We start from the raw sequence: 27,696 nt of genomic DNA, 5'->3' as shown, positions 1-27,696 counted from the left end.
ATGAATAAACAAAAACTCCTTGAAGAGGATTCCTTAATAAGTTTTAAAAGTGTTAAGTGGCTGTGAGGCTAGAAGTATAAGCCAGATCTTTCTCCCTACTCCTTTGCTTTCATTGGTTTAAGAAACTCCTTCTAATGATGTAAGTCAGGGACTCACTCTAGTACACTAGGAGTTTAAATGAATTATTTAGTGTGATACCTGAACCTAGATCTTCCTAATTCCAACATATAATATCCACTATGCCTCTCTAATAAAACACCAAGATTTCCCAAGATAAAATTTAGTGTAAGTGTTAGACTATATACTTTGATTCAAAATATCAACCATTGAGTCCCAAGTTATTGGTGGGTGGTAAAGAGTTAGGAAAGGGACAAAGAGAAGATGGTGGAAGTGAAGTGGAGATGACTAACGTCTCCATGTGAAAAAAGACCTTGTAGTTGAGAGTAGTTTTAAATGAATCAATGAATCAAATGTTCAAAATGAGTAGTTCAAAATGAATCAATGGTGTGATATGGAGCTAATGTGATTTTATGTCTACAATGGTAGGCTTAAAGAAAGATGATAATTCAACTATACTCTGCATTGGAGAAACAACTCAAATCAGATTTTAAATCCTTCCTTTATTTATGGTCACCATGGTTTAGGAAAGACAATAAGAATGGTGAAGAGATTAAAGAATTCCATAAATACTTTGACTGAAATAATCAAGGATATTTTTCAAGGAGAATAAGGGACATGACAACTACCTTCAAATAGATATAAACTGTTAGAAGAGGAATGGGCCTTAGATATCTTCTAGTCCAAATTGCTCATTAAATATATGAGGAAATCATGACTTAAGAAAATGAAATGACTTACCCAGTCATATTAGTTCACAGAACTGGGACTTGGACCTCTCTCTTGACTCCTTGTTAAGTGAAAATCATAAAGAGGCAAATCAGGAAAAGTAAATTACTTATCAATGAGAGTACTCAAGCAGAGATCAGATGACCACTTGGGCTTTTTTTTTGTTAGACATTTATTAATATTCGTTTTTAATCTGTTTACATACTTTATGCCCCTACTTTCCCCTTCACCCCCCGCTATCCCCCCACCCATGGCCAATGCACATTTCCACTGGTTGTAACATGTGTCCTTGTTCAGGGTCTATTTCCCATTCATGTCCGCCTCAGCCCATGCATTCAAGCAATTGTTTATCTTATATATTTCCTCTCCTGCAGTCCTTCCTCTGAATGTGGGTAGCATCTTTACCATAAATCCCTCAGAGCTGTCTTGTGTCATTGCAGTGCTGCTGGTACAGGAACCCATTACATTTGATTTTACCATAGTATACCAGTCTCTGTGTACAATGTTCTTCTGGCTCTGCTCCTTTCGCTCTGCATCACTTCCTGGAGGTCTCTCGAATTTGCATGGAATTCCTCCAGTTTATTATTCCTTTTAGCACAATAGTATTCAATCACCTGCATATATCACAATTTGTTCAGCCATTCCCCAATTGAAGGACATCCCCTCATTTTCCAGTTTTTTGCCACTACAAAAAGCGCAGCTATAAATATTTTAATACAAGTCTGTTTATCTATGACCTGTTTGGGGTACAAACCCAGCAATGGTATGGCTGGATCGAAGGGCAGGCAATCTTTTATAGCCCTTTGGGCATAGTTCCAAATTGCCAGCCAGAATGGCCGGATCATTTCACAACTCCACCAGCAATGCATCAATGTCCCAATTTTGCCATATCCCCTCCAACATTCATTACTCTCCCCTACTTTCATTTTAGCCAATCTGCTAGGTGTGAGGTGATACCTCAGAGTTGTTTTGATTTGCATTTCTCTAATTATTAGAGATTTTGAACCCTGTCAGATTGATTAGACCCCTGTCAGAGTTTTTCGTTATAAAGATTTTTTCTAGTCTTATTTATTAATTCAATAGTTCTTTTACTTTCGATTTTATTAATTTCTCCCTTAATTTTGAGTATTTCTAATTTAGTTTTCATCTGGGGGTTTTTTATTTGTTCGCTTTCTAATTTTTTGAGTTGCATGCCCAATTCATTAATCTCTGCCCTCCTTAATTTATTAATATATGCACTCAAGGATATAAATTTCCCCCTGAGTACTGCCTTGGCAGCATCTCACAGAGTTTGTAGGATGTCTCATCATTGTCATTCTTTTCAATGAAATTGTTGATTGTTTCTAAGATTTCTTCTTTGACAATTTGGTTTTGGAGAATCATATTGTTTAATTTCCAATTGGTTTTTGATTTGCCTGTCCAGGTGCCCTTACTGATTATTATTTTTATTGCATTATGATCTGAGAAGGTTACATTTATTATATCTGCTCTTTTGCATTTGTTTGCCATGATTCTATGCCCTATTACAGGGTCAATCTTTGTAAATGTACCATGTGCAGCTGAAAAGAAGGGGTATTCCTTTTTGTCCCTATTTATTTTTCTCCACATATCAATTAAATCTAATTTTTCTAGGACTTCATTCATCTTTCTTACCTCTTTCTTATTTATTTTTTGGTTTGATTTATCTAGATCTGAAAGAGGAATATTTAGATCTCCCACTATTATGGTTTTACTATCTATTTCCGTCTTGAGCTCTGCCAGTTTCTCCTTTATGAATTTGGATGCTATACCACTTGGTGAAAATATATTGAGCAGTGTTATTTCCTCATTGTTTATACTGCCTTTAATCAGGATGTAATGACCTTCCCTGTCTTTTTTAATCATATCTATTTTTACTTTGGCTTTGTCAGAGATCATGATAGCCACTCCTGCCTTCTTTTTCTCATTTGATGCCCAAAAGATTTTGCTCATACCCTTAACCTTGAACTTGTGTGTGTCTACCCGCCTCGTATGTGTTTCTTGTAGACAACCTATGGTAGGATTTTGGTTTCTGATCCACTCTGCTATTTGCTTCCATTTTATGAGTGAGTTCATCCCGTTCACATTCAGAGTTACAATTGTTAGTTGTGTATTCACTGACATTTTTGACTCCTTCTTATTACACTATTTTCTTTTATACCAGTGGTTTGCTTTGAGCCAGTATCCCTTATCCCCTCCCTTGATTGACTTCCCTTTCTGCCCCCTCCCTTGTTGTTCCCCTCTTTTTGTTTTTTTACATACCAAATGAATTCCCTCCCCCTTCTTCTCCCCTCCCTTTTTTGGCCTCCCCACTCCCCTGCTACCTTTGGTTTATCCCTTCTGACTTTCTCAGTAGGGTTAGATAGAGTTTTTTATCCGGATGGATAATAAAGCTACTCTTCCTTCTCCGGGTTGATTACACTGAGAGTAAGGTTTGATTATGCTCTCTTCCTCTCCTTCTTATGATATTATTCGTCCCTTCCCCTTCCCATGCCCTCTTTGTGTGTAATAGAATGTCTTATTTTTCTTATTTACTCGGATTTTTCTTGGTGTCCCCTACTATTCCCCCCCTCTTTCCCACCCCCCATGTCTTCTTAGACCATTTAGTATCCTGTCCTCTCCCTATGAATTATTCTTCTGATTGCTATAATAGTGAATATTATAATAGTGTATAGAGTTCACTACAGAGAATTATACATAGCATTTCTCCACCTAGTAATACAGATAATTAGATCTTATTTATGCCTTTAAAGAATCAAGCTTAAAAGACTATGAGTTTTCTTTCTTTTCCCTCTGTTTCTTATTTACCTTTTCATCTTTCTCTTGATATTTGTGGTTGAGTGTCAGACTTTCCATTTAGTCTCGGTCTCTTTTGTGCAAAAACTTGGAATTCTTCAATTTTGTTGAATGCCCATACTTTCCCCTGAAAGTATATGGTTAGTTTCGCTGGGTAGTTGATTCGTGGCTGAAGGCCCAGCTTTCTTGCCTTTCTGAATATTGTATTCCAAGCCTTGCGATCTTTTAGCGTTGAGGCTGCCAGATCCTGTGTGATCCTTATTGGTGCTCCTTGATATTTGAATTGTCTCTTTCTGGCTTCTTGTAAGATTTTTTCTCTAACTTGAAAGCTCTTCAATTTCGCTATTATATTTCTGGGTGTTGACTTTTCTGGGTCCAGTGTAGAGGGTGTTCTATGGATCCTTTCAATGTCTATATTGCCCTCTTGTTGTAGAACTTCAGGGCAATTTTGCTGAATAATTTCTTTAAGTATGGAGTCCAAGTTTCTATTAATTTCTGCCTTTTCTGGAAGACCAATGATTCTCAAGTTGTCTCTTCTAGACCGGTTTTCTTGGTCTGTCACTCTCTCATTGAGATATTTCATGTTTCCTTCTATTTTATCAGTCTTTTGACTTTGTTTTATTTGTTCTTGTTGTCTTGAGAGATCATTGGTTTCTAAATGTTCGATTCTAGCCTTTAAGGACTGGTTTTCGGCTTTAATGTTTTGGTTTTCGGCTTTAATGTTTTGGTTTTTGGCTTTAATGTTTTGGTTTTCCTTTTCAATCTGGTCATTTTTGGTCTTCAGTTGTCTTGTCTCACTTTCCAATTGCGAAATTCTGCCTTTTAAACTGTTATTTTCTTGCCAGATTTCTTCCATCTTCCTCAGCATTTCATTTTTAAACTCTTCCATAGCTTGTGACCAGCTTTCGTTTTTTTGGGGAGGTTTGGATTTTTGTTTTCCCTCCTCTGTTGTCTGGATTTTCTCTGTGTAGAAGTTGTTGAGTGTTCCAGAGTTTCTCTTGATAGTCTTTTTCTTCTGGACTTCCTTATTGCTGGCCATTGTTGGCCCCGCCCCTTTTCTGCTTTGTCTTTGCACTCAGGATCTGCCTGCGCCTTGCAAGCTCGGGGGGCTCCGGGGTCTCCTTGTCCTCGGGGTCAGGCCTCCTGGTAGTTCCCGGTCTGCCCCTCTGCCCGAGGTTCCTTCAGCAGTCTTTGGGGCTGCTTCCACTGCAGCGCTCAGGTCCCGCACCAGGTCCTCACTGGAGGTCCAAGCCTGGGCTGGAGATCTTTATTCAAGCCTAGGGCACTGCCTTTGCCTGTGCAGATGCTCTTAGGGCTCTGCCTTCACCCCTGCAGAAGGTAGTGAAAGTCTGTGGGCTGGAGATCTTTATTCGCACCTGAGGGAATGCCTTCAGAGCTTGGGAAAGGCAGTGTTTTAGGGGTCTTTGTCCCAGCCCCAGGCGGTGCCTTCTTTGTGCTCGCCCCCAGCCACCTGGGGTCCCTCCTCTTGCAGAGCACAAGTACAAGCCCTGGGGCTGCCAGTGATTATCTGGTTGCCCCAGTCCTGTTTTCCCACTTGTGCATTGGCGTTGTGCAAGGTGTGGGGGTGGGGGGTGGGGGAGGGGCTTCTTCTCCCATTTTAGTGAGAGCTGTTTCACCCCTTTATCGCACGGAAATGCCCCAATTCTGCGTACCTTCAATGCTGCACCCTGTTGTGGGGTTCCTTCGTTCCTCTGGACTCATTTTTATTTCCCCTTGAGGAGTCCTGTATGCTTCGGTCAGGAGAGATAGAGCAGCTGCTCCTTATACTGCTGCCATCTTAACCGGAAGTCTCCACTTGGGGTTTTTGAAGAGAGAATTCCTGGTCAGATATACCTTGAACTAAATGAAGGTGGAAAAAATCTAGTGTCCTATGGGTCATTTCCTTGCCTTACAAATATTTTAACAATCATGATTCTCCTTTCACTCTTACAAGATAATGAGCCTTGTTTTCATTAGTTCCATCTATTCTACCTAATCAACTTCCTGTTTCTACTAGATTAATTTCTCTCATAATTTGCTAAACAATTCCTTACTTAGTAAATATCAAAGCAGATCTAGAATAAGCTTTCTTAGTTTCCTTCCTAAGCATTGAGAGAACCCCAGCCTTTAATGTTTACCATTTCAATTAAGTCCTCCTGAACTTCCATCTGCAAGAAACTTAATAACTTCCCTTACTCTAGCTCTGGCATTCTAGAAACCTGGTTTTTGTCTTGGGGCTATCTGCGTAAGGAAGATATTAGTGAATGATTTCTATTTTTCAGCTTTGGTTTTTAAAGCATTAACATTGGAAATTGTTCCACTCTTAAATCCATTCTTTCTCCTGGTCAGTGTTTTTGTTTTGTTTCACTCAAAGCAAATTTACTCATCATTTGATACAAGAGATTTACACAAATTTTTTGTGAAGTTGGCTTTTCTACTCTGTTGTCCTAAATTGACACAAATGTTCCCACCTTTCTGAAAGCCATATAACCCCAAGACAATGCAATCTGTCTGGACCAAAATGACCCCCTTCCACAGAAAAGCCTATGTACTTGCTGTTCCAAGCTCAAAATCTCTCTTTATACTTTATTACTCCTCCTTATCAGCTTTTTGTTTTCCTCCCATGAAAATCCTGATACCAGGTTGCTCTGGCTTATAGTACTTTTATTGATAACAATAACACCATAGATCTAATATAAGATGAATACCTTATCTTCACCTAAACTTCATCTTTCCCCTTACCTACTTCTACTCATTCATCTCTCATTTTTGGTTCAGGGCTTAAACTGTTTGTCTTGGCATTACTAGCTTGATTCCAGATTTTATAAATAAGACAAATATTTTGAAAATGCTAATAACAAGGGGCAGCTAGATAGTATAGGAGATATAGAATCAGGCCTGGAATCAGAAAGATCTATGTTCTAATCTGGCCTCAGACCCTTACTGCGTGACTTTAGACGAGCCATTTAATGTTGGTTTGCCTCAGTTTATCCACAAAATGAGCTAGAAATGGCAAACCACTCCAGTATCTGGCAAAAAAACACAAAATGGGTTAGACATATCTGAAATGCCTGAACAAAAAGAAGTAATAGCAAACTTTCCCCTTGGCTAATAAATAGTGACCTTGTTCTCTAGAGCCATATCTCTTCTAGAATCTCCCTTTCCCTTTTTGTTATTTCAGGATTTGTTTATGACTCCAGTATACAATAAATTGTAATATCATGAACAACTACCCTCATAAATGATACTGAATTGGTTTAAGTTAGTACTTGAGAATAGCAGGGGTGAATAAAGGAAGAATAGCCTTGATTTTGGTGGAGAGGAACTTTCCATTTCAATATTTCTGTTGGAGTGAAAATTTTTCCTAAATAGTGATACAACTTTTGTCTATTATTGCCTCTTTCCTGGCTTCTTTATCTAAGAATTGGTAAGTCTGGTGTGGTAGACAATAGTCATAGTAATAGTTTGGGTAATAATAGAACAGGTGGATAATTCCATTTCCTTTTATTTGGGGTGGGGGAGTCTCCTACCACTGATACGTTTCATATTCTGGCTCTGGCTTTAGTGTTATTACTATTTCTATAGGATAAGAATATAGAAAGCAAGATAATCCCTTTCTATTTAGGAACTACTCTTGTGTTCCATATTAGATATTACTGGAATCACAAAAGAGTAGATGTTAAGTTCCCTGGCCCCAAAGAGCTTATTGTCTAGTTCAGATAATACTCTGATTATGGTTTTATTCTCTTTCCTGTAACTGCATATTTACAGTTAAAAGCTGCTACATTGTAAGAGACAAGTGAAATATAACTGTGACAGATACCAAACTACAGTTGTCATCTAAATCTTGTACAAAGGCATTCCATCTGTGTTTTAAATTTCAGAGCAATAAAATATGCCCTGGTGTTATGTCTGCTTTTCCAAATCAGTTTGTACCATAAGAAGTAGAAATATAGTTAAGGCAACTTTTTACCACTTAGCAGTATTAGTGGAGAGGAGATTGTGCCTTCCAAAAGGAAATGGACTAAGTTACCTTTAAAATCCTTTTCCTTTTAGAATTCTGTAGCTTTATTTTTTTTAATTGAGGATGAATGAAAACAGGGAAAATGATGGATATCCTTTTGGTGAAAAATACATGTTGAAACCATGGTCCTTAAGGGTCATTTGAGCTATTTCCCTTCTTTCATAAGAGACTCAATTGTTCTAGATCATTATATGTATATCTATGGCAAAGTTATAATTATTTATAGATTTTTATGGATAAGGTGTTTTTGCAAAGTCCTTTCAAACTCATTCCCATATCAGCCCTCAAGCATATCAAAATAAATTATCTCCAAAGAAAGGAAAATATGTTATCTAGACATGGCACCCATACTAGAATGGTATATAAACAAAAACCACAATATAAGCACCAACAGATCTTAACTTTATATTTTAATAGCAATAACCAAAACCTTTACTAAAGCATATGCCAAGAAACACTTAGTTCCTGAAAAGATTTCAATGCAGGTGGTAATTGTAAAAATATGTTTGTCTGCAAAATGTCAAATGTAGCAAACAAAACTATTCTCCCATAATAAAAAATGAATTTTGTTGTCAAATATGATTTTAAAGTTATTTTGGCCATCTTGTGTGGCCAGTGAACAGTTTTAAGGCCAGAGCAGCTATATTATTGTGTAACTGAAGAACCTATGAATTTTGTTTTACTACTTGCATCAGGTCTAAGGTAAACTCAGTGTTCATCATTCTTATGGGGATTTGACAAGTCTGAAAATCAATTTGAGCACTTAGAAGAAAGTCTCCTGAGTCTAAATTCAATTAAAAAAAATTAAGGGCTAAGTGATTATAACATTCATTTGATTTATTGATTTATTCAAATTATTCAAATAATTGATATATTTTGGGTTTTTTTGCATCATTTTCTTTTATGTAAATACGTATCCTCCTTCTCTTGCCTAATGAGCTATTCCTTGGAGCTATAAAAGAGAAAATGAACAGAGGGAGAGTAAGCAATTCAGCAAAACTAATACATTTTCTATATATACAATATTTTACTCTCATAGTTTGTCACTTCTGCAAAGAGATATGGCAAGCTTGGTAATTATAATTATAAAGTATTACATCTGTTCCTTCCTCTTCCATTGTTATGTTCATCATGTGTATCATTTTCCTGGTTCTGCTTAAGGCTCTCTCAATTCCTATAGGTTTCCTAATGGGATTATGTTTTATAGCAATGTGATTATTATGGTCATAAATATAGTTCTAGGTTGTAAAACCTCCTTTGTTTCCCTGAAGTTCTCAAATTTAGAAAATATCAATCATGATCTAAAGCCAAATGAAAAGAATCAGTCTTCAACTGTATTGTAAGAACTTACCATGAATTAAGTATTCACTAGGGAAACAAAGACATAATGGAAGAAGAAAACAGTCCCTGCCCTCAAGGTGCCTACCTCAGGAAGGAAAGAAGGAAGGAAGACATTATTCAATTAGTTTAATCACTGAAACAAGTTAGAAATCTACATCAAATACTAAGATCTCTTAAATTGTTTCAGGTGTCATATTGTTCATTTAAATCTCTGACTAGAAAACTGAGATTATCCTCTTTCTTTCTCAGTAGGCATCAATGTTACAGGATTTTGTATATTTAACAAAATAATTTAATCTTTGAAATTTAGAAGAAAATTTTAATTTATACTCCTCTTCAGTGCAGCAAATAACTTCAGCATCTCTCCAATATCCCAAAGAGATAATCCTTTGACCTCTGCTCAAACACTTCTCGAAATAGCCCTTTCCATTGTTACCTCAAGCTATTCAGTGTTGTTATTAAAGTATAGCAGCACAAACCGTATATATTATTTTATGTACTATCTGTCCAGCACAAGGTACAATCAAACTATTACTGTTCTTGATCAGAGCAATATATTTCTATCAATATAGTTCCTGAATTCAATTTGATGAGTATCTATTAAATACTTGCTAGATGCTAGAAGATTTAAAAAAATTAAACTGCAAATTCTCTGCTATCAAGAAGTTTACAGTCTAACAGGGTGAATACAACATGTATAAGAAGATGTTTTGTGAAATTTTTGTCTAGGGGAAAAGAAGGGCCCCAGGATCAAGCATTATTGAGGAAGGGTGAGTTTCAGAGTTAATATGATCTTACAGGAAAATGATTTTATGGAGACCATTTAAGAGAGCATCCAGGTAATTCATAATGAGATATATTAATCCTGTATCCTCATCTTTCAATTAATATTTGTTGTCTGGCCCAAGGAAGTGTTTTATAAAAAATTGTATATTTAGGTACAGATAGGTGGCTTAGTCAATAGAGAGCCAAACCTTGAAACGAGAAGTCCTGGGGTCAAATATGATCTCAAAAATTTTCTAGTTCCATGACCCTGGGCAAGGCACTTAAACTAAAGGCTCTTCTGCCTTGGAAATGATAGTATTTATTTTATTTTATTATGCTTTTCAAAAAATTAATTTATTTAGAATATTTTTCCATGTTTATATGATTCATGATTTTCCCACCCCTCTTCCCTCCCCCTTCCCAGAGCTGACAAGCAATTCTACTGTTCTTCTCACCAGTGTTTTGCTTTTTGTCACATCCCCCACACACACACTTCCCTCTCCCTCCAGTTACCTCCCACTTCCCTTGTCTTATTCCCCTTCTACTTCTCTGTAGGGTAAGATAGAATTCAATACCCCACTGAATATACTTGTTTTTCCCTCTCTGAGCCAGTTTCAATGAGAGTAAAGTTTAAGTATTGCCCATCATAACCTTTATCATCCTCCCTTCTCTATAATGATTTTATGCCTCTTTATGTTATATCATTTACCCCATTCTGTCTTTCCCTTCCCTTTCCTTTCAGAGCAACCTTCTCTTTCACCCCTTGACTTTTTTACATATCATTCATATACATATGTATCATATATACATATTGTGTATATCATCACTTTTATATACACATATCATCTTACATTATATGCATGATATCATCATAATCATCTTACTTCCACACTCTCTTTTTGAGTAAATTCCTTCTACCTACTACTAAGAGTAATTTTGGGAATTATAGATGTCCTCTTTCCATATAGACATATAAACATTTTGATCTTAATGAGTCCCTTAAATTTTCTCTTTCTTACTTACCTCTTTGGGCTTCTTGTGTGTCTTGTGTTTGGACTACAAAATTTTTTTTATTTAGGTCTTGCTTATTCCTTAGGATTACTTGGAAATTTTTTATCTTATTGTATATCCATTTTTCCCCCTGAAAGAATATGCTCAGTTTTGCTTAATAGGTGACTCTGGGTTGTAAACCCAAATCTTTTGCCTTCTTGAATATCACATTCCATGCCCTTCAATCTTTAATGTAAAAGCCACTAGGTCCTGAGTGATGCTGATTATAGCTCCATGGTATTTGAATTGTTTTTTTTTCTGGCTGCTTGAAGAATTTTCTCCTTGACTTGGTGGTTCTTGAATTTAGCTATTATATTCCTGGAAGTTGTCCAGTTGAGGGTATCTTTCTGGTGGTGATCTGTGAATTCTTTCCATTTCCATTTTATTTTCTTGTTCAAGGATCTCTGGGCAGTTATTGTTGATGATTTCTTGTAATATGATATCCAAGGATTTTTTTTCTTGATCATGGCTTTAAGGCAGTCCAATAATGCTCAAATGGTCTCTCCTAGATCTATTTTCTGAGTCAGTTGTTTTTTCAATAAGATGTTTCATGTTTTCCTCTGTTTTTTTCATTCCTTTGATTCTGCTTTATTGAAAGCATTAGTTTCTAGATGGTCAATTCTTATTTTAAAGACCTGATTTTCCTGACAGTTTTTGGTTTTTCCTTTTTCAATGGGCCCATTTCTTCTTGTATCACTTTCAATTCTCCTTGCATCACTTTCATCTCTCTGTCTCATTTTTCCTCTGCCTCTCTTAATTGATTTTTGAAGTCTTTTTTGAGATCTTCCAAAACTTGTGTCCAATTCATATTTTTCTTTTGGAATTTTCATGTGTTTGCTTTACTTTCACTCTCCCCTTCTTGCTCTTTGTCACCATAAATTCTTTAGAGTTAGGTGTTTCATTTTTCCTATCTAATTATAGGTAGAGTCTGTTTTCTGGGGATTTGGGATACCCTCTTAAACTTCAGTCCTTCCTCAATGCTATTCTCAGCTTATTTTCTGGATTTTTACCTGACCAGATTCAGTTCTTAGAGAAGATCTGAGGGCTGAGAGCTCTGAGTGACCTCTCCCTTTGCTGAGTCAATTTACCCTTGAGATCCTGATAGCTCAAAGATTCACCTTAGGTTTGTTTATAAACTTTTGTCCTAAGCTTGTAGCCTCAAGCTTAGGTGTAAGTTTTTAGTCTTGTTCTTTACTTGTTCTAAGCAGGCACACTTGATTGCCCCATCTTGGAGCTCCACCCTGAGATTTAGACAAAAAGATCCAGGGCTGGGGTGGGGCCCTTAGTACTATCAGATACCCCAAACTGTGAACTATGTCCTCATCCCAAGCCCAGACTAGGACCTCCTGGCTTTGCTCTGGGCTCACACATATCAGCCCTCTTTAGCTCAGAATGCCCTAGGCAGGGACTCTGGACTTCTCTACATTTTTTTAAATTTCAAGGGAAGTGGGTTAGCTTGGACCACTATTTTCCCAAGCAGCATCTCAGGTTCTGAATGTTAGTTTGAACTTAGGTTCCCGAAACTGGGACAACAGATGTGGGGTGGGGGTGGGCTTGCTCTTCACTCTTCATTATAGCCTCTTGCTGACTCTGCTTTTTTCTCACCCCAGTGCCCCAAATGTTCTATGCCTTCCTTTTTGGTTTTTCTTTTCTTGAAAGTTGTTTCACTCTATCTCCTTCTTGGTTCTTTCACTCCTGCATTTGTTTGTGGTAATATTTAAATATTGGTTGGAGAGGATTCTCAGAGTGACTCTGAAGTGGCTCTGGTTTACTCCACCATCTTGCCTTAGCTCTGGGAATTCCCAGTGATAGTATTAATTTTAAAACAGAAGATAATTGCTGTGTTTTTAATGTATATATCCTTTCCTATGCCAAACTATATTATACTGTCTTTCCTATTCTTTGCCTTACTGAATCACATCTTACTCCTTACTTTTGTGCTCATAGAACACATGTAGAGTATTGAGGGTTTTGCTGTGTCTCTGGAACTTATTTTATTAAATTAGATTGCTATCTGAAATCATTTGGCTCTTGAACAAATGGCCTACACCTTCACTGATGAGCCTTGGAAACTCAGCTACAACTCAGAAAGTTTTAGCAGATCACAAATGTTAGAAGAAAATGATTCTAATTACCTACATTTAAGAAAAGAAAAGTAAAACAACTTTGGTTGCCTTTCCATTATACTTCCAGCTTAGCCGAATCAGTTTCCAATGAGCCCTTTCTCATCTTACAAATCTCTAACACCTTTGTTTTAGCTAATAAAAAATGTAGATAGGAAATTCAGGTATGCTGCCCTGACTTTATCCCCTTTATGACTTATCCCCCACCCCTACCATTTTTCAGTTTCAAAATTTCAAATTCATAGACAGGATAGTGTTAGCTTTAACAAACGTGCCTTATCAGTTGGTAATGATAATAGTGTCTACTCTTAGCTTATGCTAGAAGGGACCATTAGTATCACTACTGCTATGCCAGAACATGGTGCATTTATCCGTTTCAGCTCTGCAGCTTAAATTTGTCCTGGGTGGGTAGACTTAATGATGTGTTAAGCTTTGTTAAGCTTTTTATACCAAACACAGAAGAAGCCATTAGGAAATACATTTGTCTGATATGGATTCATATTTAGGCAAAATTATTAAATGTTTAGTGGTTTAAAAAGTGGCATTTGTCATCTGAGTGAATGATGAGGGAGGATATCTGCTGTTTTGATAAGGCTGTGGGCAGCCTGGCATTTGGTATAGAAGGTAGATAAAAATTATTCTGCCTGCAGGCTACAAGGATGTCTGGTTTCTTTTTCCTGTATCTGTGCCAAAGTGTATCTCCCTTATTCATCTTGCAAACTGTCCTTAAAGTTAATCATGCTGAACATTTTGTGTATGTTTGCCTGACAATAAATGAGTTTGGGGGTAGGGAGGGAAAGTGCAGAGGAAAAAAAACACAACTTTATTAGGACAGAAACAAGAACGTGTTCCCTTTGTTTAGATTAACCCTTACTGCAAACAGTACTAAGAATGGAATTTGAGAATTTTTGTTTTGCTCTGTAAGATACCAAAGATAAAGAACCAAACACTCAAATTATGCTGGTTTTAGTCAAAACTATGGTGATGCTGACTTTTATTCTATTAAATTTCATATCATCCAATTATTCTTTAAAAAAAAAAGCACCAACCATCAGGAAGTTATATTTCTCTACTCGATAAACTTACTTTTTTTATGTTACCAGTCCCCCAAATTAGATAAAGCCATTTCTCCTTGGGAGTATTTTTATGGGAAAAGAAAAGTGCAAAAAATATTAAAAGTACTCTATTGTCTCTTGAGTTATGTATAAAATGGAGGGGGTAGGATATGTGTGTATGATCTTTAAAAATCAGGCTTATTCTTCATAGTAAACAATTGAAGACTTTGTGTTTCTTTCTTGATGATCACTTGTCTGGGTGATAGAATGTCAAGTCAGCCTAATGATGAACTGTATGACTTGCTCCCCACTGAATAGTGTCATAGCAGTCCTAGATGGTCAGAAAGTTTTATTGAATAATATGTCTGACTGATTGAGAGTGGCATTATTTTTCCTGACTTGGTGAACTTAGATTTCAAGATTTTAAATTCATATCTGTATAGCTTTCTATCTTTATGGATGCCACTTCTGTGTAATTATGTTGGAAGTCTCACCATGTTAGCTAGATTTACAGTAATTTCCCCTTATCTGCAAGACATACATATTACTTGCCCACTAGAAGTAAAGAAAAGCATCTTGAGATTGTTGACACGCATGTACTTTATTCTGGAGAGGTGAGTCCTCTCACTTCAATTCAGAAAACATCTATTAAAGGCCTACTACGCATGTTATTATTGCCTTAACTCTAATTTAATATGTATTTTAAACCAGTTTACTGATTACAGTTATGTGTTTCCCTAGCTGGCACAAATATAAAATGTAAAAAGGAGCACTATAGGGAAAAGGGAGTGTAGGATGAAAGAAGGAAATGGAATAAAACAATTACATTAGAAAAAGTTACTAATAGCAATAAGTTTTGAGAGCTGATGTATAGCTTGCAATCAATATGTGAAAAAAGTAAAATGTAATATCAGGAATAAAACTAGCAATGCAATCATGTTCAGTATTAGTACTTGATAAGGAGAATAATGTGAGGCATTAGAGCACAATACAATACATTAGGGAAAGTTAGTGAAGATAAATCATCAAGCAATGATTAAATTATGTGTAGTACCTCCTTTTAAGAAGCTAGGAAAGTAGATGATATGTTTGAGAAAGATTTACATCAACATGGATAAGATAAAATTTTTAAATTCAGACAAACTTGCTTTATCTTCACAAATGTGGAATTAATAATACTGACTAAATAAGGCCTTGATTATTTGACCAGTTATCTCTTTCAACTTTTCAGACATTACAGAATAATATTCTGTATCATTCCTATATATCTCCTATATAATCCCTCTGGAATCAGGAATTTCCCCCCTAACTCTATCCTTAATCCTTCCTAATACCTTCAAAGCCCATTTGAGAGTATATAGGGTATTTGAGGAAGACTAGTACCTCTGGTGAAAGGGCTTGCTTGCTAAGCCCTCCTTTGCTTTCCTCATTTGTGGCTCCAGAAAACTCTAGCATTCATAGAAGCCACAACCTAGCCTAGCAAACCATCTTAGCAAGCAGGCTAAATTAGGATGAGGATAACTAACAGGCCATCCTGTGAATCCATCAGTGAGTTAGTCAGATATCTACCCCAGAGATGTGAAGACTTCCCCTGGCAGCAGTGGCAGGTGAGAACAATTTGTTCCAATAGCCATGAAAGTGGCTGAAGCAGGCACAGTGAAGCACTAAAAGTTTGGTTAAACATTGAAGAATTCAAGAAGTCACTGTACACTGGATCATTACCAGTCATCTTAACTTTTGTCTTGCCATTAGACTTTGATGACTCTGGAAGAAAGAGTGATACTGGTGACTTTGTGCAATGCTGCCTCATTTAAATCCAATGATCACACAAGTCAAAACATCATTCCATGATGTCCCTGGTCTTCTTTGAAAATGAAAGACCAACAAAGCCCATTTGGGAAGATCCATGACATAGGACTTAGAGTATAGGATTTGGAGTTAGAAAGACCTAATTCAAATCTTATATCTATCCAATATCTAGTTCAATGTTTATAAATGAATCAGTATATTTTTTCTGAGCCTCAGTTTCTCGGCTATTAATTGGTGATCATGGTAATATTTATAATAGTGAAGCTCAAAAGAGATAATGTAGATTGTGCCCAAATAACATTAAAAGATTATGTAATTTAAGTATGTGGAGTTTTTTAAAATTCATTTCAATTTTCAGGTGAAATATAAAACATTGGGTTTTGTGTTTAATATATGAACTATATGAGGGATACCACCTCCTCATTGGTCGTTCACCAAATAGACATTCTTAGGATATCTAAGAGAGGGTTGAATAATGAGCTTCGACAAATTGCATTTAATGAACCATGTAGTGGAATTTCTGAGTTTTGGACCACTGAGAGAGGTCATTGATCAATTTATTGGTTATTGCTAGACTCATCAATAAATTGATTTTCTTACCTGGAAAAAAATATGAACTATATTACTTTTTAAATGACAAGCTTCATTTGACTATGAGTTTTGCTTACACTTTAAACAGTATAGCTATTTAATTTTGATTAATCTGAGCATATATTGGTAAATAATTATGCTAGACAGTGATTTCACTGAAGAAACTATTAATCTTTTAGTTATCCATGTCATGAGAAAGATAATCTGAGATGGATAGATAGATAATGTAGAGGGATAGATAGATAGATGTATATTATATGTATGTGGTAGCTAGGTGGCACAGCAGATAGAGTCCCAGGCCTGGAGTCAGTAAGTCTCATCTTCCTGAGTTCAAATCTGTCCTCAGACACTTATTAACTATGTGACCCTGCACAAATCACTTAATCCTGTTTGCTTCAGTTTCCCCATTCATAAAATGTGCTATAGAAGGAAATGACAAACCACTCAACTATCTTTCTAAGTAGAACCCAAATGGTGTCACAAAGAATGAGACACAACTGAAATAACTGAAAAACAACAAAATTCATATTTATGCTTACATACATATTTATTTTCAGATTATAATATGCATGTACTATGTCTTATATATATTTACACTAATTTTACTTCCAACATTCCAAATGATATACTTCTTTGGTTCACAGCAGACTAATTTTCTTTTGCATGACTATACCCTTTTTAGACAATGAGGAGAGATTATTAACAGCTTGCCAGATATTAGAAGGATTGGGAAAGTGGCCAGGAAGTTAAAATGCACTCAGAATTAGGCCTACAGAGATGATTGAGAACTAAAAATTCTGAAGTTCTCAAATAAATTAATAATTTTAGGGTTTTTTGTTTTCATTAAGTCTAATTTCCATAGCCTGCACTGAAGTAGAGAAATGTCTTAGAGGAGTTGAGATATTTTATAGGGATGATAGCATAGCATTTAACATCCTAATCTAATCTATCTGCTCTTCATTCATTGACATAAAAAGTATCACCAATTTGTACTATAAAAATCCCTTGATTTTAAAGATATATTTCTTTGATACTTTTTTAAAAGTTCATTTTCTTCTTCCTTCTTCCCAAAGTTTTATTTTTACTGAGGATAGCGAAATCAGAATTAAAATTCAATGTATATCAATGAGTTAAAATCATAGCCAAAAATACATAGAATTTGAGAAATTGAAGAGCACTCAGCAGTCATTTGGTCTAGCCAATAAATGAAAGTAATTCGCACTTATTAATTCTATAAGCTTCAGAAATGAAAGCATTCCATCAAAACTAAGCTGAAAGTAAATACATGACAGCTTAAAAAAAATCATACCCTTCATCTCTGATCTGATGGTCACTCCATACCATCGTTTCTACAATGGCCTTGTTTTTGTTCTTGAATTTTAAGAAAGCTAGATGACGGAATAATAGGGAAAAATTATCAAGAAGAAAACTGAGATAAGCCTAACATCAGTATTTCTGAGAATGCGTATACGAACATATGATTATTAGGTAAAGCAAAGAGCCACTTTACAGGGAGAATCCTAACAGAGAGAAAATAGCTAAGAAAACTTTAGTCACATAATAATGGAATCTAAAGTATATAAGATGTATTTTGCATATTAATCATATATGTATGTGTTGCAGATGTCTGAGGAAATTTCAGGTGCTGTATGTGTTTCTTGGGAGTCAGGAATCTTCATCCAGTTATTTCTTACTAGAAGGCTGGGAAGAAGCTACTTCTAGTTTACTCTTCAATCCTAATTTCTGTGGGTAGATCTCCATATCTTCTGGGAGCCCTTTAGGGACCAGGTTTCCCTCAGAGAGGGGAGATTTTATTTTGTTTTCCTTTTATATTATCTGAACAATCTGGCTTTCAATAGGATTTTGCAAGAGAGGATGTAATACATAGGTAGTTTGCAAAATGATGTCTGATTATTGAAATTGTATAACCATGAATTTGAAAATGAATACACCTCACAGGCCCACTTTATACTCATAAGAAAAAAAATAATTTGCAGGCCCTTTTGGAATTGTTTCACTTTTCCAAAAAGCACTCCATTTGATTTAACTGGACACCAAATGTGTAGCTGGGGGAAATATAAAGGTGGTACACTATCCCGTAACTCAGTTGATATAGGATGTAGTCATAGCTAATAAGGTTAAAATGTGTCAACAAGGTGGTAATCATCCTTGTATCCCTTTATAAAGTATGAACATGTTTCTGAATCACCAGTGAGCAATGTCATTAGAAAGGAAAAATAAGGATCACAAATAAACTTTCAGAGATTTAAAATGTTAATTTCTAAAAACTAAGTTCAAGAGTCAGTTAGAAAGTCAATGCACAGTCCCACTCTACCTTTTGTTACCTCTCCAACCACAGAAGCCATGATTTCTCTTTCCCAGAGAAAGGTCCCTGCATCCAACAGGTGAAGGATCAGTTTTAGAAAATTTGGGGCAGAGTTTCAGGGAGCAGAAACATACTCTATACAGAGAAGCAGTTGCTCAAATTCCAGCTTAAACAAGTGTGAGCCCTTTTAGCAACAAAAACCTGCTATGGACTGAAAAGAGAGTAAGCCTCAGCATTTAATAACTGAACTATAGAGAGAAGCAGGAAACCCACCTAAGTTATTCACATAGCCAAGGCATTGCTTTCCAGAGGGAGCTTTGTGACAACTCTACAGTAGGGAAAAAATTTTCAAGGCTCAGCAATACTAGAGGGGTGGATAGCCTTGGTTACGTGTCTCAACACACATGCACTTGTAAGCTCATGCCTATTCTCTCCCCACAGATGCTCTGTGTATTAGTAAGAGACTGCTTCCCCGTATCATGAGGGGAATATTTTTAGCTCATCTCCTTACCAGGATATTTTAATAAATACCTTTGCTTTGAACTAATTGCATCTACTTTCTGGTTGTTAAGGGAGAAAATACCATTAAAAATTCATGAACTATTGTTTTTAAAGTGAGTACCTATGGGTACTTTTTGAACCTCAATATAGCATCTTCCCCTTGGAGAATCAACCCATGTGTATGAGTATAAATTGAGAGTAGCCAGTAAGGGGTGTTATCATTGTATGTCATATTTTGTTCATTTTAATTATGTCTTATACCTTGATCCTTACTCAAACAGATCAGTGCTGTGGCTATAACAAACTTCCACATCATTAGAGTCATTTCTTAAAAATGAAAATATAATCATTTTCATTTTTGAATTGTTATTCTCATTGCCTTCTCATTCTTCTCTCAAAGAAAGTATTGCTGAAGTATAGATGTGGTGCTTCTGTGTAACTTACAATTCTTCAGACTCTTATTCCTTGTTTTTGATCCATATTTTCTAATACATTTTTGCCATTCTTGCCTGTACCTATGTTTTCCATTGAAGATACCAAGAATCAAAATGTATGGGTAAAGTAATTTGAAGACTCTTATCAAGTTCTTTATGAAATTTCTCTACCTTTTTATTCTCTGAAATGATAGTTGGGGAATAAACTGTGATTAATTTTATGGTGGTCTTGTTGCAAATATTTGTTTGTTAATTTTAATTAATTAATTTAGAATATTTTTCCATTGTTAAGTGATTCATGTTAATTCCCTCCCTTTTCTCCCCTCCTGGAGCCAACGACCATCCCACTGGGTTTTACATGTATCATTGTTCCAAACCTATTTCCTTATTATTATTATCTGCAATAAAGTGATCATTTAAAGTCAACATCCCCAACCATATCCCCGTCAAACCATGTGATCAACCACATGTTTTTCTCCCGAGTTTCTACTCCCACAGTTCTTTCTCTGCATGTGGATAGTGTTCTTTCTCATAAGTCCCTTATAATTGTCCTGAATCATTTTGCAAATATTTATAATGAACTCTGAGATATATTTCTTGCTGACCTGGGGCAAATTATTAAGCCAGTTCTAGGAATTTTTTTTGCCTATCCAAGGAGAACCTGTGAATCATCCTTTCTTTTAAATATCACTTTCTTCTTTGGATTTCATTTATCATAGTAATGTCAAAATACTTCTATTCAGTTGCTCTGGTAGTATGTGTTAGACTAGTGGAAAAGAATATAACTAAATTAAAAGCTTACAGAAAATTTAAAACTGTTTGATATTCATTGTATATCATCCCTCGCTTTTTTCTTTTAGCTTTGTAAAAATATTGATATTTACTCTCAGTCTAATGTTACTTCCGGTCCATAGAGAGAACCAAGCACTAATGATGTGCTAAACACTGTGTGGAAGCAGGAAAGACAACTGAGTATTGAACAGACAGGCACTGTTCTAAGCACTAGAGATGCGAATAAGAAAAAGATAGTCCCTGACACATAAGGAGATTACAGTCCAATTGGGAAACATGATACACAAAAGGAAACTAAGAAGGAAGAAGGGGAGCCAGAAAGTACTCAGCTGGGGGACATAATGTTAGTGGAGTTGAAACCAAGTATAGCAGCTGATGGGAATCCTGAATATAAGGAAGCTTTGAGAGTTTTTTGCTCTGACCTCCAAACCCCTGATGAGAGGGAAGAAGCAAGTGGAAGGTATTGAGGAAGTATTGAGTACCAAAGCTGAATCAATTTCCATGATAAGAAGCCTGGAAATTAGAGAAGAAACCAAGTAGAACAGCTTGTGGGAAAGGAAGTAGGACCAATCAGCATCACCTTACAACAAGCAATGCTCTTGAGAGGAACTTCTATTTGCCACTGCATGTGTCAGTACCCACTCTTCTGCTACTGCCTCTGGAATCCTCTTCACTGTCTACTGTTACTGGGAAATACATTTTTGCCTACTTTTTGCTATCTGCTGCTGCTAGGGACAGTATCTCTATTACCTGCTACTGTTCCCTGACACCAAAACCCAGACTCTGCTTCCTGACACTGAAGCCTGTATCTTTACCTGCTACCACTCTCCTAGATCCTACCTCCTGCCTCCAGCTCCTAGTACCTCTGGGATTCAAGTATGTCACTGTATATAGCATTTGTTTTCCCACTTTGAGGAAGGCTGCCTCCACACATAAAATATTATCTCTTCTTACCTAGATCTCTTGTAATTTCTACCTCCCTTTAATGCTTAACTCAGGTGCTATTTTCTCCCTCAGTAAACCTTTCCATATTTCACCACTGATTAATGTTCTTCTCTCTCTCCCCATACAAAACAAAAAAAATTATTTAATTCATGCATACCTATTTTATATATGCTTTTCTGTGTATATGTATAATCCTTTAATAGAATATAAGCATTTTAAGGGCAGAGAATATATGTATACATATATATGTCTGTATAATTCTAGAACCCTGTAGATTTTAAAATAAATAATGTTTATTTGAATAGAAAAATGAGTTCACAAAATACAGATATCTGATCTTGACTTTACCATTTAGGAAGAAATTAATTTGGTTGACATTGTTTATAGGGTACTTAGCCTCTGGTTCCTTTCCTTCATCTCAGTCCTGTCGCTGAAGGAGAAATGGGCTCTCTTTCACAAATATTTCCTTGGGAAGGATGGATGGTTGACCTATACCTGCTGAAAATCTAACCCTAGGCATTGATCAAAGAAAGAGATGTCATTTTTGTTTGGTTGTGTTGCTTGTTTTTTCCTTTTATCATGTACACTTTTTACCTTCTATGTTACCTCTCCCTCTAGTTCTGGTGTATGAAATCAAGTGATATACTGGAATATATTCTCTTTATAAAATATAATTGTACCTCTTTTTCTGGTATTATGTGATTATAGCTCCTTATTATACTCTTTACCTCATCTTAGTAGCACAAAAATTTTGACTTTTTGCTGTGTTTATCTTCTACAACCATATATATGAAGTAACGTCTTTGATCTTTTAGGCTTCTTCAATCCCAATACAAATTTCACTTCTTGTTACATGCTGCCTTGTTGCATTTGAGTCATTTGCTCTGTTGTTAAATTTATTTTAGAGAACTGGGCCTGATTTCACCATACAGATAAGAAATTTGAAGAATTGCTTTTGGATGAAAACCAATCCAATTAAGTATTGGGCAATTAATAATTGGAGCTTTTGAATGCCAGGAATGAGACAAATAATAGGAGCCAGCTTTAAATAAGTTTTTTAATTTGTTCTTTTTTATATATTTGAAATGATATTCAAAAAAGATCACAGATTTTGAGAAAATTAGCCACGATCTCTTCTTCCCTATCCATGCTAAACTTCCTGAAAATATTTTCTATAACTGAAACTTCCTTTCAATTCTTACCCAACCTTGTCTTGTTGGACTTGTGGAATATGACTTTTGATCCTCTGCTAAAATGTTCAAAGGTTACCAATCTCTTCTAATCATGTAATCCAAAGACATTCTTTTTCAACCAACATTTTTTCTTGAACTCAATACAGCACTTGGCACTTTGTGGACAATCCCTACTGCTCTTGGTTCTAAGATGCCCCAGTCTCCTTGTTTTTCTTATACTATTCTTTCCTTATCTCCTTTACTCAGTCAATCAGATAATTAATTCACCAACCAACCAGCATTTATTAAATACTTACAATGTGGTAGGTAGTGTGGTTCCTGATCTATTCTCTGAAATCTTGATATTTTTGTCCCTCTTCTTTCTTCGCAATCTCTCCCTTAGAAATATCATTCGTACCTGGGGTGTCAGGTCTAACCTAAGAAGTTGTCATCCAAATATTATTCCTTACCTCTTTTCTGAGTTACGCATGCCCATCTCCATTTGGATATTCTACAGAAACCTCAAAAAGCACATTCGACAAGTGATTTTCCCCTCCCCAAAATACATTCTGCCTTTACTTTTTTGGTGTTACTCATGCATCTGAATTTTGTGTACTCCATTTTGTAAACCTTTGACTTTTCCTGGTCCCCTTCCTAAACAACTTCAAATTTTGAGTGACAGCACATTAATTGTTCATCTAACTATTTGTTTTATGTTTAAAACTTAAGCTTCTTCAGCTTACTGTTTCTCTTTTATATTTCTTATTAAATGCCAATCAACTGATCTGAATATCAATGTCTTTCTCTACAAACATAAATAGAATTTTTTAGTTTAGAATAGAATGAAAAGAAGTCTATCATTATATTCAACTATTCATAGTCATGTTCTTAGAGAATAAAAAAGGTAGAAAAATCGGATTTTTAATTATTTAGAAACTTGTAAGAAATATTTTAAATGCCAACAGAATTTGAAAAAAATGTAAAGACAAAGTGAATTTAATAGAAGGATATACAGGATTTTGACTAAGTGCACAAAAAGTTCTCTCTTAATGTCCCATCCAAATACTTCAACTTAAATTTACTGGTAGCTATTTCAGGGGAAAATGTGGTCTCTGCAATCATTAGCTTGGTATAAAGAAACTTTTTTTTTCTTCTGCAAATGTTTAGAGGGAGGATTAAAGACAATTTATTGCTTGGGTAGAAAGTAATAAAAGTAACAACAATGGAGTGTCTTCTAAATTGTCATCATTTTCTGGAATTACTAACAAGATCAACGCCAGCAGGCTTTTTATGTCCAAAGGAATTGCTTTCATTTGTCATGCTTTAATGTATACTGTATCATTAATCTTGTTGCCACTGATATTGGACTGTATTTGTTTCATTCAATTGTAAAAAGTAAATGTTTCATTCACTGTGTATAAGATGAATTCCTTCATCAGAGCTTTGCCACAGACAGGATTTGAAAAGTATATTTATTATACATTTCTCTTGGATAAATTGGTCTTCTAGAGCTGCATAAAAGGGTTTGGTTAAGATGTGAGTGCCTGCCTTTTTTGTTGTTATTATTTTTCCAGGAATATAGTATGCACAGTTCTAAAAGGAAAGATGATCTTTTTAACATAAAGTAGCCTCACAGACTCATAGATCATTTCAGTATCAAGGCCTGGAATGTTAGAGATTATCTAGATCTATCCTTATATATGATCGATGAGGAAATTAAGGCCTTTAGTGAGTAACTTGGCCATATTCACACACTAATCATTCAGCAACAAGTTAGTTTCTTCTGTTCTCCAACATAAGGAATGTTTTTTTTCCCATTTCCATAAACAAAAACTGTGAATTTGAAAAGGGAATCATTAAGTGAGGCTAAAGTGTGAATTTTTCTTCAAGCTTTTATAAGTTCATAGATGAGAGACACTAAGAAACTTCTTGATTAAAAAAAAAAACCTTTCAAGACCGTTTTCAGATTGTTTCTTCAGAAAATGAAGTTTTAAAAATAGGGTGGAAAAAAAAAGCTGATTTTATTCCAAGTCCTTCTAATCTGGCAGGATCTGCCTCAGCTTGCTCTTTGCCAGCTTGGGCTTGCAGAAGGAGTGGTCATTCTGCTACCATCATGCAGTCTCCAAAAGGAGACTTTGAAATTTGTCTTCATTACTTTTAATAGACACCATTTTGCAAAGCTTTCCATCATATCACTGGGATATGGATTAAAAGCTCCTCTCTGAAGCTTTTACTGGCTATAAAGTTCTCACTTGCTATATACCAGGAATTGTTTATTGTTCTTCAGCTTGCATTTCAAAATGTGTTCTCTCCCTCTTTAGAGTAAAAGAAGCAGAGGAAGTGTGTCGGCAGAAAAAAGAAAAATCTCTGTATAAAATAAAGCCGAAACATGATTCTGGAATTGTAAGTATATAGCATCCTCTTTGTTTATGAAGTATGGCTTTCAGAACTTGCTTTTAAAATACACATGAGAATACACATACAATTCAACTGGTTCTTTTCCCTTCATGCTGATATCAGCTGTGAGTCTTGTTTAGCTCATGCAATTGCTCAGAGACAGAATGCTGTGGCTGGGCTGGGGCAAGGATGTTCAGAATCTTCAAACTGAAAAAGAAGATGATACTGTTGACAAAAGGGAAACCATTTCTCAAACTTTCTCCGGACTCCTCTTTGAAGTTAGAGTAAATGTTACAATTCAATTAGTTTTATTGGGATAGGGAGAAAAATGGGAAATTCCAACTAGTGTTGTCCTTTGCCTGAGGCTGTGAAGTCTAAATTCAGAACCAGGAGTGCATTACAAAGATGGTTGTTTAACAGATGCTAGATAATGAGCTGAATTTAACCACTCAAATTAAGATTTTCTTCTTGCCTACTTGATCCATGTAAATAATGTGGCAAATTATTAATCATGGGGAAGGGAGCATTAAGCTTACAAGTTTGTTCACCAGTAGTGAAAACAAATCATTTGTATAATGGATATGTTATGGAGAATGGAAATGGTAATTAAACTGTGGGAATTTAGATACAGAGAAGAGATTTAGCATCAGGAGTTCCACAGGTGACTTCGTTTAAGTAACACATTGTATTGATTGTATCAAGCCCAAGAATACATTTGCAGTGCCATTCAATGGATTATCCATTCAACCATATACCATAGTCTGACTAATAAACATTCTGTATCCATTTGCTTTATTTTCATGTGGTAAAAATTTGGCCAAACTCTTTTGAGCAATTGTGAATTCCATTAAGGAAGATCCATAGTATTCTTGGGCTTGATACAATCAATGTTCTCCTAGCAATACAGTATGGCTACAACTATTATCTCTAAAGAATCAAAATTGGGCAAATTAAATGGCAATGGAGAGACATCATTAGTGTTAAGTAGATCATAGCAAATTACCAATGATGATTTGCCTGAAACAAATGGCTAAAAATGAATTATTCTAGAAAATTATGATCAGGAAAAGAGGTGGCTTGGTCTAGAAACAAAAGTAAAGTAAGCAATGGATGATTCAAGTATTACACTAACATAAAACTCTCCATTGCAATGTATGAATTCTTCATACAAGATTTATGGTAGCAAATGAACAAGAATGATACAGTTGAGACCAGGTAGATAACTTGCAATCTCATCATTGTCTCTGTCATTGCACCAGCCTCTATTCAATTGGAGGGAGTACCTACATCTATGAGATCACAGATGGAAGTATTGGGTTACAGAATTTGGAAAATGGTTTTGTGCTACCAAAGACAGAAGATTCTAACTGAGCACTTGATTTATATTTTAAAATTTAAAGCACTTTGGCAATTGGAGCTTTGCCAGCATTGTAGATGACAAGTTATTGCAATTATCTAAAATGGAATATTATTAAAAGTGAAAAATCATGATATGATTAGGAAACCATACATTACTTACTATCACTATTTTCCTTCCTTTCCTACAAATCATAATTCATTTCATTTAGGTCATTTCAAATTTTACCTTAAAATGTATTGTATATAGACAGCTTCTCTTTAGTGTTTTCTTTTCTTAATTGAAACATATGTTTAAAGGCTCATAAACGAAGGAAAACATTGATTTGTTAATTCTACTTACATTTTTTCTGAAACTTGTCAAGAAACATGGTACATAAAACTGGAGGAGATTCTGGTTGACTTGGGGGCAGAGGCATATGATACTAAAAACATCTTTTTAACACAGCACAAAGCTGAACATTAAAAACACTTCTGTAGTTTGTGTAAATCTAATGAAAGCACTAGAAAGAAGCTTGCTCATGAATGGCATTTAATATCTTCTTTGGAATCTGGTCCAAGTATAAAAGTTGTGCTTAGTATTTAGGAGGATTGATGTCACTAAACTTCTTGGAAATGCTGGTGTCTAACTTTGTTTCCTATCTTGTCTGTTTTCAGAAAGCAAAAATAAGCATGAAAATCTGACCACCAGAAGTCAGAGTGGATATAGCATTGCCCCTAAATCTACAAAGTTCAATGTATAAAGCGGGAAAGGAAACTACATCATTTGGATCATATTTTCATCTTGACCTAAGTCTAGTTTCTGTTTTCTTGACTTATTCACTGATCAATTCCTCTGTACTGTGCACAAATTAAATATAAAAATTAAAAATAATTAAATTTATTGACCCAGAAAATAAACTACTTTTTACATTTAAAAAAAAAAACCTTTTACATGCAATATGTCCTCCTTTTGCGGCTATCACTTTTAAAATTTTATTTGAGTTGCCAAGATTTTGACACATATTTAACTCTTCATCATGAAACAACCATTTTTATCAGGTTGATTTTTAAGTGTATCTTTAACTAACAGTCTATTTTTTTTCTTGTTCATTGCCTATAAGTTTTCAAAAGGTTTGAATAAGACAATTTTCCAGGCTAGTGAAGCATCTCTTGGATATATTTCCTAATCTTTCATGATATAATGGTTTAGTAATCCACCTTCATTTGCTAATTCCTGTAATTCTAGAGAAACTCGGTTTCTCAGTATATAAAGATATTCATCAGAGTTCATCATTCCCTCAGTGGGCAGAGTCTTCTAGGTTCTCTGGAAAATTAAAGAAAAAATGTGCCAAAATATTCTTTTCATATAGATG

General features: G+C 35.4%; 1 protein-coding gene across 2 annotated transcripts in view; it reads left to right on the top strand.

Moving 5' to 3' along the window:
- Positions 1 to 27,178, top strand: part of FMN2 (formin 2) — a 453,830-nt gene extending 426,652 nt beyond the window's left edge. For both annotated transcript variants that reach the window (XM_044674186.1, XM_044674185.1), the window contains 2 exons: positions 24,910 to 24,991; positions 26,999 to 27,178. In XM_044674186.1, coding sequence (XP_044530121.1) covers positions 24,910 to 24,991; positions 26,999 to 27,025 — 109 coding nt within the window. In that variant the 3' untranslated portion in view covers positions 27,026 to 27,178. The remainder of the gene's footprint in view (positions 1 to 24,909; positions 24,992 to 26,998) is intronic.
- Positions 27,179 to 27,696: the final 518 nt, after the last annotated feature.

This window comes from Gracilinanus agilis, chromosome 4 (assembly GCF_016433145.1).
Source record: "Gracilinanus agilis isolate LMUSP501 chromosome 4, AgileGrace, whole genome shotgun sequence".
Taxonomy (NCBI): Eukaryota; Metazoa; Chordata; class Mammalia; order Didelphimorphia; family Didelphidae; genus Gracilinanus; species Gracilinanus agilis.
Note: the sequence above shows the minus strand (reverse complement) of the source record. Positions and strands in the feature narration are given on the sequence as shown.